The sequence below is a fragment of the Ictalurus furcatus genome, chromosome 7, assembly GCF_023375685.1.
Source record: "Ictalurus furcatus strain D&B chromosome 7, Billie_1.0, whole genome shotgun sequence".
Classification (NCBI taxonomy): domain Eukaryota; kingdom Metazoa; phylum Chordata; class Actinopteri; order Siluriformes; family Ictaluridae; genus Ictalurus; species Ictalurus furcatus.
The window spans coordinates 25288037-25301575 of NC_071261.1; the positions used below are offsets into that span (position 1 = coordinate 25288037).

At 39.5% G+C, this 13539-nt stretch overlaps 1 protein-coding gene across 2 annotated transcripts; it reads left to right on the forward strand.

The window, feature by feature from the left end:
- The first annotated feature begins 1607 nt into the window (after positions 1 to 1607).
- On the forward strand, positions 1608 to 7758 carry syt4 (synaptotagmin IV). Of its 2 annotated transcripts, none has more exons than XM_053629472.1 (4): positions 1608 to 2003; positions 3279 to 4132; positions 5520 to 5640; positions 6229 to 7758. In XM_053629472.1, exons 1-4 carry the CDS (start codon positions 1970 to 1972, stop codon positions 6537 to 6539), a joined length of 1320 nt encoding a protein of 439 aa, XP_053485447.1. In that variant the 5' UTR covers positions 1608 to 1969; the 3' UTR covers positions 6540 to 7758. The 2 variants fall into 2 exon arrangements, with proteins under 2 accessions (XP_053485447.1, XP_053485448.1); XM_053629473.1 differs by having other exon boundaries at positions 3282 to 4132.
- The last annotated feature ends 5781 nt before the right edge of the window (positions 7759 to 13539 follow it).

Sequence of the window (13539 nt, forward strand, 5' to 3'; positions counted from 1 at the left end):
CCACTGCCCTGTGTGTGTGGAGTTTGCCTGTTCTCCCTGTGTTCTCCCAGGGGGTTTCCTCCTGGTGCTCCGGTTTCCTCCCCCAGTCCAAAGACATGCATAGTAGGCTGTTTGGCATGTCCAAAGTGTCCATAGTGTATGAATGGGTGTGTGATTGTGTCCTGTGATGGATTGGCACCCCGTCCAGGGTGTACCCCACCTTGTCCACGATGCCCCCCGGGATAGGCTCCAGGTTCCCCGTGTGCCTATAGGATAAGTCGTATAGAAAATAGATAGATGGATGGATGGAAGTTCCCATTCTTTTTGCATTCCTAATGCAGTTTTAAACTTTCATCAGCTGTGCATTAGATCAACTGTGCTGGATTCTGGACATGCATGACTAGTTCACCACTTCCCTGGAGGAAACCCACACAGACACTGGAAGAACATACAAAACACCGCTGTGCATAATTCTTTCTTCTGTATTGTTAATCTGATTTTTGTGTTTGCTCCACATTTGTGTTATGACATGTGCTAATATTATAGCATCTGCAAAATAACTGATCTTGTTTGGAAACAAAGTTGTTTAATTAAATAAACGTACCCTGTAGCTAGTTGTTTAACAATTTTATTAATATTGCAGCTCCAAAAAAATACTTTATAAAATTGTTCGATCATATCAATGAAAAACAAAGGATTAGTTATTAAAAAGGGGTTAGTGACTAGGAACAGAAGCAGGCAGAAAAAAACTCTAATCAGTCATACTCAAGAAAAGCAAGTGCCTTTGCCATGCTGGCACACAGAGTACAGGAGATGGCAGCACACATGGGCCAAATGCATGAGTTTTTTGTGGCAGTGCAACAGCACAGTGAAGTGCAGTGCTCAGGCAAGCCTAGTAGCCTATAGCTGTTTCACATACAGAGACAGATGCTTTCAGTGGGTGTGTTTAATTCTCTAAGCTTGAGACCCATGTTGGTGGAGAGTGCTCATAACCCACCACCAGAGCATCTGATAATCATAGTGGTATTCAGGAGGATGGATGTGCTGATGTTAAGACTGTTTGATTAAACTGAATCTGGATTTTCTACTTGAGTACTTTCCCTGTTTTGCTTTAATGACAGTGTGCACTCAAGTTGGCATGGACCCCACACGTTTGTGTAAAAACTGATGATCCATGTTAGATCAAATCCATCGGAGTGTTGTCTTAACACATGCTTTGATTGAAGAGATAAGATCCGTGGAAAATTTAACACAAATTTTGTGCAAAGTTTAACTTATTAGGTTAAAAATTTGCTGACATTTAAATAGGGACCTAGAAATTGTGCAACATAAAAAATGAAAAGTTAATATTTCTTGTTTTAAACAGTAACATTCTTTGAACAGTTGATGTTAGAATTGTACTGCAGACTGTTGTCATTGAAAATGACCATCGTGTATGCTGATTTTGCAATCTGTAATTTTACAGATTGTAAAGAGTGCAAGAGTGTGAAGAGTGGAATGATCACATGGCATAATAATACATAATAGCATCATTTCATCCAAAAAGTAAGTGTGCAATAATTCCTGTGTCCTCTTCACTCGGACTCAGACATATATATATATATACACACACACACACACACACACACACCTTTGAAACCTTGTGCAATCTTAATGATTGACTGGCCTTGTTGTGCAGAAGGAGGTGATTTCAGTACTAGTGTTCGTCAGAACTGCGTCAGAGCCCAATTCAGCTGAGACACACACACGCACACTGAGAGAGAGAGAGAGAGAGACAGAGAGAGAGAGAGTGTGTGTATCGTTCCTCAGTCTCAGCTCGGTGAGCATCTCCACAGGGCGGCTTCTACAAAACCTGTAGCTAGCGAAAGAGAAAAATATCAGAAGTGTTTTTTTTTTTGTGGGGAAAAGAAGAATTTTAAGCACAGCTGCTCTCGAGCTGGCCGTGTTAGAGATTTAACCGGCCGTTTCAGCACCTCGAACAGCGCACACAATGGCTCCTGTAAGCGCGGAACAAGGGCATGTCGGTGAGTACCCTAAAGGCAGACTCAAAAAGAACAGATATACATGTGTTCATTATAGATGTTAAGTAAATCTGAAGCGTAAACTGGGAAATCAGAGATAGTTTTTTTTGTTTCCGAATGATGTGTAACTGTAAGTTAATTACAGGGTGTGGGGCGCTGTTCATGTGCGTGATTGTGATGTGCCGATGAAAACGCTGCGTTTCTGTGAAGCGCGAGACGGCTATAAGTAGATAATGACGTAATGGTTGGAGCGTACCTAATTGCGATGTAAAATACGTGAATTTGGATGTATATTTGCGTGTGTGTGTGTGTGTGTGTGTGTGTGTGTGTGTGTGTGTGTGTGTGTGTATATACGCGTGTGGGGGTGGGGATGGAGCTGGAGGTGTTGGGTGGTACATTTTTATATTTTGGTACGGTACATATGTCCTCACTTGCATAGGAACATTTAGATTTTCAAGAATACTCTGTGTGTGTGTGTGTGTGTGTGTGTGTGTGTGTGTGTGTGAGTGGAGGTGAAATTCCACTGGGAGAGACACCCACCATGCAGTAGGAAATTTCCAGACCACTATTATTATCGACTCGCCTATGTGTAATTAATGCTGAGGATCCCCACATTACAGTATGATCACCAGAGTGGACTTTAGTCATGCACAGTCTATAATATACAAACAGTATAAATCTCTTGAGAGGTTTTTGCCTAGGTATGAATCGATTGTTATTCTCAGAGTGTTATGGTTTTTCTGAGTCATGCTCAACTACGTCAGTCACGGTGTCTCTATTTATCTGCTGACTTTGATGCAACATAACAGTTTGTTCTAAATGTGCCGTATATTATAAAAGAGAGAAATAGAAGGTGTAATCAATTTCAAGTGAGCACCAACATAGGTCCATTACTGAGCAAGTCTGACTTCATTTAGTCAATACAGAGACATTATTTTTTGGTCAATTCTGGCCTACATTAATCAGGTCATGGTAAGTTTGATGTCTTGCATATAATAATAATATTAATCTTTTTTACTTCCTTGTAAAGATATATTAAAAACGTTCATACAGTCCTAAATCTAGTCTTTTTCACATCATGTAAATGTTTTGGATTCAATTGGACACAAAGCAGACTATACTGACTGCATAAAAGTGGGAAGAAATTCATTCAATTTTAATGAAAGTGGGTAATTTCATTAAACATGCTTGTAAACCATACTGATTTATGCCGGCAGGAGTTTATTAAGATAAACTAGCTGACATTAATGTGTGTGTTTGCTGTCTTGTCTCCCCCAGCAGAGGTCCCAATGAGCGTGGCCGTAGTCAGCGTCTTTGGTCTTGTCTTCAGTGTTTCTGCCTTCACCTGGATTTGCTGTCAGCGCAAGACAAACAAGAGCAGCGCCAAGACCCCACCATACAAATTTGTCCACATGCTCAAGGGTGTGGACATCTACCCCGAGAGCTTAAATGACAAGAAAAAATTTGCTGGAGAGAAGACACCAGACCCAGCACAGGGAAAGGCAAGCCCAAGTCCCACCAGCGGGCGCCCAGCACTTCACCTCGACCTGGAAAAACGAGACCTGAATGGGAACTTCACATTTGTACCACCTGTTGCCCATCCCAAAGTGCAAAGCTCCCCAGATTTGGACATCCCTTCCCCACACCCTGGCTTCAAACAGGAGGAGGAAACCTCAGAGAGCAATGTCTCCAGCCAGACGCCTACACCAGCTGTGGACAAGGCCCAGGACAAGGATGGTGGCGTAGGCACACTCTCCTTCTCGCTCGAGTACAACTTTGAGAAGAAGGCCTTTGTTGTGCATATCAAGGAGGCACATGGCCTGTCTGCCACTGATGAGCAGTCCCTGACCTCTGACCCTTACATCAAGCTCACTCTGCTCCCTGAGAAGAAGCACAAGGTGAAGACGCGGGTGCTCAGGAAGACCCTAGATCCGGCATTTGATGAGACCTTCAGCTTTTACGGCATTCCATATGCTCGTGTCCCTCAGCTGGCTTTGCACTTCATGGTACTGAGCTTTGACCGGTTTTCTCGTGATGAGGTCATTGGAGAAACGCTCGTTCCATTGGCTGATGTTGACCTCGCCGAGGGGAGGGTCCTAATGAGCCGTGACATCATCAAGAGGAATGTGAGGGTAAGGCCTAATTATTATAAACAGTTTTTATAAATTACAACAGGTTTTTTATTATTGAAAAACACACAGTACTTAATAACTAAACATAAATGTTCTTTAATCTTTGTAAATTTGTATCAGCTTGTAAAAAGTTGTCTAATATCTTATTACTGATGGTAAAACAATAAGTACATCTATACAATAATCTCATTTCTAAATGAACGAGAGTGATTTGATAGTGTGCGCGTCTGTGATGGTGCCTGATATGGATGGCAAAGGTGAATGGGTGTCTATCTGATCTCCCATTTCTGCTATTCAATAATGCACCATTATAATAGCTCAATATTAAGCCTAAATAACATGAGCCTAAAGACACTTAATACTCTAAGCCTGTGTGGGAGGATCAATAAAGATCCTCTATATCCTCTATCCTCTATCTATCCTCTATATCCTCTATCCTCTATCTATCCTCTATGTCCTCTATATTGAGGCAAAGATTAACCACTGAAGCACAAGCTCTAAATATTTCATCATAAGTCTAATAGAACAAACTATGTGTCATATATTAAAGGGTGACCCTTGACTTATTTGCAAGAATCTTTATGAATACAGTTGGAATGAATAATCTATAACATACTCAAAGTCTAGATGTTGTGGATTTTTAAACATTCATTCAAAATATGATTGTGGTTTATTTAGTAATGTTAGCTCAGTAGTGCACCTTTATCTCTTCTCAATAGACAAACAATCTATGAAACTACACAAAAGTTTCTTTCCAGGGGGAAAGATGAATGATTTTCTTTTCACTGCTGGATGATTTATGAACTGATGGACTGTCCTACCGCCCAGTTGGCTACTGATTTAGATCATGCTGATTTCCATGTCTGGCTGACTCACACAGTGATGCCTGTAACACTTTGTCAAAACACAAAACAATTGGCACTGCCAGAGACATGTCATGATTTCAACAACATGATTTCAGCATCATGCATGGATAATGAACTTGGAGCGGTAGGAGAAGTCGTTATCCTCCACAGATGAAAACAGCTCAAAGCGGTCAGGGGTAACCACTCTGTTTGACTGTAAGCACACACAGAGGTCGAGACACATCCTGAATCATTGCCACAGCAGCAAACGAACCCCTGCTGTTGGTTGCCATGGTAATATGTAATCAGATTCACACTTTGTATGCGTTGAATAGAGCCAGCATTTATTGTATTGGATAGGCCATGTAAAGAAAACTCAGTGAGATGCTGGGTCACGTTGTGTCTGGAACAGTTGTAGATTTAGGTGCCAGGAGTTGTGCTGAGTTGTGCAAATCCAGAGCGAATAAGGGAAATATGTCTGGAATAGTGTTGTGGATTGAATATGAATGTGTCGTTTTTCTTTCCACTTCTTTTCTCTGTAGAGGAGTGCAGGAAGGGGAGAGCTGCTACTGTCACTATGTTATCAATCGACTACCAGCACCCTCACTGTGGTGGTTCTTAAGGCTCGCCACCTGCCCAAGACGGACCACAACGGACCCTCAGGTGAGTAAATGAGAAGGATTATAGAAGAGGTATTCAGAGAGAAATCAAAGACGTTTTGTCAGCACATGACTGTATGGCCAGTTATCAAGACTACTTCGTTTCATTACAGCAGTGTCTAATAGTATACAATATTTTAATTTTCATTGGTAAATGATAGAAACATATCTGAAATCAAACAGAAGGAACTTAGAGTATTTCAGAAATAGAAAAAAATCTATAATTATCATCAGTATTCTCATTAGAGAGAGCTTTATGATACAAAGCATACTGAAACCCATATTGATTATCTAGATGTTCCAAAATCTGAAGAGCAAATGAGCTAAATGTAGAAGCTTATTAATTATATACTATCACATTTGACATGTTCTGTGTATCTCAAATCCAGACTGCATTTGTATATTGAGTAAATCTTTGTACTCCTGCTCATGCTTTAGACCAAAATAGCTCAAAAAGCTATTGTCATAGCAAGCAGTGCTTCTCAACAGCACTCAGTATTTCCTCTCCATCGACCCAGCTATCGATCTCTGCCCTGTAAAATCCAACCATGCCTCACTTTCTTTTATTCTCTTACCCTTTGTATCTTTCTAGACCCCTACGTGAAAGTGAATCTGTACCAGGGCAAGAAACGTGTCTGCAAGAAGAAGACTCATGTAAAAAAGTGCACACCAAATCCTGTCTTCAACGAGCTCTTCGTCTTCGACGTGCCTTCAGAGGAGGGATTGCGGGACACCAGCGTGGAGCTTCTGCTTCTGGATTCTGATAGGACGGCACGCACACCTGTCATCGGCCGCCTCCTCCTGGGCACGTCCTCCCCGGGCACTGCTGGCGAGCATTGGCGTGAGATCTGTGATCATCCACGGCGACAGATTGCCAAGTGGCATGCGCTGGCCGAAGACTAGCTCATGACACATGACATGCTCAAGAACTGTCAGAACGCTAAGGAATTGAAGTGGGACTTCAGGGGTTTAGGGGACTTATTATGAGCGATGTCGTCTGTTGGTTATGTAATTAAGATGGGGCTTCCTCCAAAGGGGAGGAGCCAACTGTATCCAGCCAATCAATGATTCCAAAGACAGTCTGTGACAATGCTTCTCTTCATACTTCATACGATATCTAATTGGTCACCACATTGTGCAGTTCCAATTGTCATGTCTCTATCGCTGTTCGCTGCTCAATATCAATATCAATGTATGGAAAAAAAGTGAAAAAAGAAACACAAAACAGTTACTCTGAATATATATGTAAATATATGTGGATGAACCTTATATTTTGTAAAGGCCTTTTATTTTATCAAATTTCATTCTCTTTTAACAGAATTATTCTCTTTTTTGTACTCCATTTATTGATTTTGGTTCAGGGTATTTTGCCTGTGTTTTTGTAAGTTAAAGTGGCCGGTCATATCTCATATTTCAGCTATGTGGAGGTAGCCTAAATTAGGCCAACCTTTATGAATGATGGACTGCATGAACTAAAGACACCTGTTTGTATGGGAGCCCTCTGTCTATATGTGTGTGAGTGTGTGTGAGTGTACAGTATGTATGTGAGTGTGTGTATGTGTGTGTATTCACTTCTGATTGGAGAGAGAGCTCTCTTTACAGTGAGCACAATGGCAGAATGTAATGTAATGTACCTTAATATAAAATGTTGCAAGTTCAAAGAAAAACACTGTGCCGCCTAATTATTTCATTCTTAGCACAATGAAGCTGTTACAGTAAACATATTGTCAGGTTTTTTTGTTGTATTTTTATTTTTTGTCAGAAGTTAGTTGTCGTAATTGTTTTGAAAATCTAAACACATACAGACCCATTGTTTAATGTTTAGCTGCCAAAACCCTTCCATGCACTGCCTAGGCTGGAAATTAGTATAATGCTAGTGCAAGCGAGGAAGCTTTCTGAATTCAGAGGCAACATGATCAACAGGCGAGTAGACACGCCTCCTTGTCCTGATTGGTTACTTATTGGTAGTCGACATAGTCTGTTTTCTCCTGTTTATAGAACCTGGTGTGTCATAGACCAGAGCTTCTCCTCTGAGCAGATATGTTACTGAAAGCTGTAAAAATGTGAAGAAAAGCTTATCCAACAGTAAATAAAGTGTTCTGACTTAAAAATCACTGACTACTATTAAATATTAATGTCACAATAATAATGTTTGACACATTGCTGTATTTGGGTCGGGATTCGATTCCCACGGCTCTGTGTGTGCGGAGTTTGCATGTTCTCCCCGTGCTGCGGGGGTTTCCTCCGGGTACTCCGGTTTCCTCCCCCAGTCCAAAGACATGCATGGTAGGCTGATTGGCGTGTCTAAAGTGTCCATAGTGTATGAATGGGTGTTTGAGTGTGTATGTGATTGTGCCCTGCGATGGACTGGCACCCTGACCAGGGTGTACCCCGCCTTGTGCCCGATGCTCCCTGGGATAGGCTCCAGGTTCCCTGTGACCCTGAAAAGGAGTAAGCAGTTGAAGATGGATGGATGGATGGACATTGCTGTATTTACTGCAAAGGAATTTACGATTTTTAACAGTGATAGAAAGGGACAGGGAGGGCTACCAAGGGATGATGTAATCTGTCTGGATGACCTGCCAACTCTCTTTCTCTTTCTCTCTCTCTCTCTCTCTCTCTCTCTCATTCTTTAGACTCTGTAGCCAAGTTGCTTTATCTGAGAGAACTAAGGCCCTGTTAGCACGTTGTGTTCTGCAGACCAAGAGAAACTAAAATCCTACTCATCATCCCTTCATGTGTGATGAGGTTTTACAACTACAGAAACTTTTATAAGTGCCAGCTCACAAACACACGTATTATCACACAGCCAAATTTATCCCCAGTCTGTTTTACTTAAAGTTCCCATCACATGATATATTCATGAGCATTCACCAGAGAGGAACACTGCAGCATGCAGCTCACACAGCTCCAAGAATGTGTTTAAAGACCACAGTGTACTTCAAACAATGAATGAGGGGGAAAAAAAGAGGGTTTTTTTATACATACAATCAAAAATATATTTTACAATGTCTTTCTGTCTCTGCACAGTTATGGAGTGTAAATAAATAACAGAATGAAAGATAAAGAAGGTTAGGATACAGTGGAGAATGCACAGTTCTTGCAGTGACACAATCTTGTTGGATGTGGATGCGTGTAAACAGAGTAGGTTGCAGAGAATATATGCAGTGTTTCTGAGTTCTGTTTGGGGTTGTGTGCACATTACAAACACAAACCACCGTGTCTTTTTTTTTTGTGCTCCAAATACATATTTTTGCTTCAAAATGTCTTTTTTGTTTGAAGCATAGTTGAGACTTACAGGCTTTTTGTTATTAGACACCTTACGGGGCACATTAAATCATTAAAACAAATAATAACACCACATTTAAACATCATGAAAAAAACAGGAAAATTAATTTGATTCTTTTTTATCATCCAGAACCAAAGGAGATGTAAACATTTCATATAACTGCATAGATCATGTTACAGAGAGTGAAATAAGAAAAACAATGAGAAATGGACCCTGACCGAGGCCCTGACAGTGTTTAATAAACCATTATTAAATACTTATTTCAGGGGTAGAAAATGCATCATCCTTTTTTAGGACATGTGTGTATGTGTCTGTTAGAATTGTATTTTTAGCAGTACTCCTGAGTTTTCAGAATATCTAGCCAAGGACCCATTTGTGCTGCAGACAAAGTCCATGGAGAATAACCTATTGGGTGATAGAGAGACAAGGAAGATATAGCGAGCGGAAACGAGAAAGATTTTTATGGCTTGAGCATCCAAATGCAATTTAGAGGAAGCCATATTTTACAGCATGGCCAGTGGAGCCTGGGTATTTCTCATTTCACTTGGGGCTAACATAGTGCACAGTGACAAGAGTGAGATACAGAGAGAGAGAGAGAGAGAGAGAGAGAGGCTGGCCATAGACACAATGAAGCACTTGGGTGTGGCATGAGAGGAAACAAAAAAACGTGATCAGAGAGAATGATTAAGGAATATATGAAATAAACTGGGCACATGAGAGGTAATCCATGAGAGGATGCAGAGAATGAGAGAACAAAGAGAAGTGAGAGAGTGTGAAGTGTGTGGGGGGAGACAAATCAAATCATGGACTATGAGACCAGAGCTGAGCTGAAATAGAAAAATAGGTGGGGGAAACCTCTAATCATAACAATGGATGATTCCTAAGCAGATGGTGGGAATGTCTGGGCTGGAGATGAGGAGAAATATAAAAAGACAGCAAAGGGAGGTACAGCGAGATGCAGAAAAGAGAAAATATCAGAAAACATTGCCTCTGTTGGAAGCTGGGATTAGACAGAAAAAGGTAAAGGATACTGAGAGAAAAGATAAGGAAACTGTTAGAAAGAGAATAGAGAGAGAAAGAATGAAGATGGTGAGGAAAGACCGAGAGACGTTTGACTACTTGGTATTCAGAAAAGGCTGTCTTGATAGTAAAACATTGAATAAATGGAGATGATTAGACTTCAGGAGGGAAAAAGAGGAGCACTGTGAGATGAAATAAGGTCCCAGACAAAAAAAAAAAAGGAAAAGAAAAACACTCCCTCATGTCTGAAAAGAACCCATTCTGTACACCCAGACATATGCTATATAAATAGTAGCGCTGAGCAGTATGACAAAATCATATTGATATCATGATACATTGATAAATAATCATGATAAATGTTTTGAAATACTGGAATACATTTACTACAAATGTTAATCATTAAAAACTGACCAAAAGGAGTTGATTTCATGCTAACATTTCCTACTTAATCTTTAAAATTGTATGAAATATATATATTTTTAAAATGCAACACTACTGTTTTGGTTATATCATGATACAGATTGTGTATCATGGAACTGCCTTTGCTAATTGTGATAAGTCATATCGTCCGCCCCTAATATACAGAATACAGTAGATACACACTACACTAAAGTTCAGGAGAAATATTTGCAAATGATTACTAAATTCCCACCAGTTACACTGCTATTATTGTTGTTATTATTATTATTATTACAAAACTGCCAGTGTGATAATTATGGTCAATTTAAATTTTATTTGTATAGTACTTAGTACTTTGTATAGTACTTCAGTGCACATACAGAAGGCAAGAAAGCATAAGATTGAAGCATTGTATATTTTTGATATCTCTGTTAATACTAAAGGTGACTGACCATGACAGTAAAAAAAAAAAGTTGAAATAGTAAAACTATAGTAATATCTCTGCACTGCATAATTCTACTATGGCTGCCTCACACCACAAGGTCTTGATACTGAAATGTTGAGATGAATCGGGTGTGCTAGTCCAGGTAAAGCACCACAGGGTGCCATGCAGAGCTCCCCAAGTGCTGAGAACTATTAATGCACAGCTGTAATAACAAGACTTTATTACAGTATGTGTCTTAGCTGTGTGTCAGGAGGCCATTTTCTCTGCTCCTCTGGGGTTGTTTTTCACTGTGTCTCTGAGGCAAAGGAGGTCACATTAAGTTATAATGGAAGCCATAGCTAAATTTGGGCCTCTATAAATGTTTATCCAGGGCATGCACTTTTGTAGAACTCCACACTCAAGGGTATTTGTAAATCAAACTCTAAATCTGTATTATTTATTTTTTCAGAGATGGGAATATATTTTCACAGAGAAGAAAATGGGAATATGTGTTATCAATATAGTTGTGTGTAGGGGCATTAGCTGGACTGTTAATGATTCAGGATGAGCACAGATTCCTCTCCATCAAAAAACTTTTAAAAATACACCTAAGTAGACTGTTTCCGTTCATTGTTTTTCTTGCACGTTAGGGCTAATTGCTAATGCGTAATAATTTTATGACATGATCAGACAAAAAGTTGGATTTATCATAAAGCTTATTCTGGGTGTTATTACTGTTTGTGGGACTACCAGAACGATTAAAATACAGAACTTTTTGGCAATCTGACACAAGACTAGGCTAGTTTGGTGTCGCTTGCCACGGGGAGTCACAACTAAGCTATCGTTGTATGGGTTTAGCTGCTACAGTGCCATGTTGAGTACGTTAGCTGTCCTTGTGCTCTGCTCACATCCTGTTCACTCATCTAGACATGTACACACCTTGTTTTCCTGCTCAGCATGAGAGGATGTTAGTGTTTCAGTTTAAACCCTTTTACTGGTAAAAAAAAAAAAAAAAAAAGAAAGAAAGAAAGAAAGAAAAAAAAGCATATATTAATTTTCCCCTTACACTAACTGACTAGCGTTTTGCAGAATTGAGAGCAGTCACCCAATAAGACATGAGTATTTGCAGGTTTTTTCCTGTAAACCCTGTCTGATTGGTCTTGTCTCCGTTCACTGAAGATAAAATTCTCAAATTCAGGAAGTTGAGATTACCCAAAATTACTTATTACTCTTTACTTATTACTATTACTATTTACTTATTTATTAATATTACTTATTACTTATTACAATGTTGCAAAAAAGTCTATAAAAATATACAAGAACAGCTTTGGTAAAGCTTTCTCTATTTCCTTTCTCTTTCTCTCTTTCGGTCCTGTTTTGTCCTATGATCTAAATTGTAGTTTTATATTCACATTACCTGTGATTGTAATGTATTTTTAATGTGTTGACAGATCAACACTTGCCAGTAGAATTTCATCATAAATGAGTTTTCAAGCAAAATACTTTTCCAGTCTTTGAATGGTAATCACTCTTACTTGCACATGAGTGGCACAGTAGGTAGCATGCTGTCTCACAGTTCAGTGGACTGAAAGTCCCATCCTTGCCTCTTGCCAAGTGTTCCCAGGATAAGCAACCTATCCAGTGTGATCCTGATCAGGATAATGAGGTTACTGAAGATTAATGAACAAAATAACAAGTGAGACTTTTGGCTCATTAAGTGTTCAATTTAACCACAGACATCAGTTTCGCAGACACTTTCAGATTCACCTCCACTCCAATTCTGTCTCCACTGATCCGTACTATGTACATCGTTAATTTCATTGTCCTTTTATGGTCATTGCTTCCTGTTCTTCTTACTCTGTTGCTAAGGTTGTTAAATGGAATCACTTGTTTCTAGTGAGTGTGTATATTTATAATCTCTTTGTGTCCCTGTTTGGTTGATGACATACAACATGGGTATTTATCACACTGCTAAACTGTTTATCACTTAAGGTTCTCTAGTTACTTTAGTTTTCTAGTTACTTTAGTTCTCTAGTTACTTTAGTTCTCTAGTTCTTAGTGACTGTGTTCTGTCCCAAGCTGTGGAGTATCCAATACGAACCATTAAACACTTTGCGCCTGGCGCTTCACTCCTGTACCTGCATGTTACATATACCAACATAAATGTCATTTTTTCCTACTCACAGTGATGCTTTATGGAAAAATATGTAATACAAGCAGTTTTCCTGCATTCATCAGTACATGTGAATCGAAGTGAATGAAGCAGACATTTCTGTGTTGTGAGTGAAACATCTGTTTTCTGAGTATAATGCTCAAAGGGATCATACATATAAAACAGTACAGAGGATGAAATCTGTTAAATTGTTCTTCTGTGTTTGTGTTAATTATGTTTTCATTGACTACTTAAAATCATCACAATTCATTTTAGTTCTAGCTTCAATCTTCATAGAACAAATATTATTCCATGTCTATTCCTGAGGGAGTTTTTTTTTTCTTTCTTCAATGTGCTTGGTTTATTCTAGGGCACACTGTGGTTGAGGTAACTGATTCACTGATATCCATAATACTTTACACATCAGAGCCTTATCCAGTCTGGACTGGTTTACTGCTGCCTGACTTCACTTAATCACAGACATCACCACTTCCTCTCCATCACAGCCATCCAATCCAAACATAGTTGAATGTACAGTGTTTATATTAAGTAGTTGATTTAAACAAAGAAGAGCTAGAGAAAGTAAAGATGCAGGAATGTGTGATTCTTATGGATCTTA

Excerpts from the sequence above, each read along its gene's own strand:
- syt4 (XM_053629472.1), top strand. The coding sequence starts at position 1,970 with ATGGCTCCTGTAAGCGCGGAACAAGGGCATGTCG. Across the intron at positions 2,004-3,278 it reads CGCGGAACAAGGGCATGTCG|CAGAGGTCCCAATGAGCGTG; the intron begins GTGAGTACCCTA and ends TGTCTCCCCCAG. Across the intron at positions 4,133-5,519 it reads TCATCAAGAGGAATGTGAGG|AGGAGTGCAGGAAGGGGAGA; the intron begins GTAAGGCCTAAT and ends TTTTCTCTGTAG.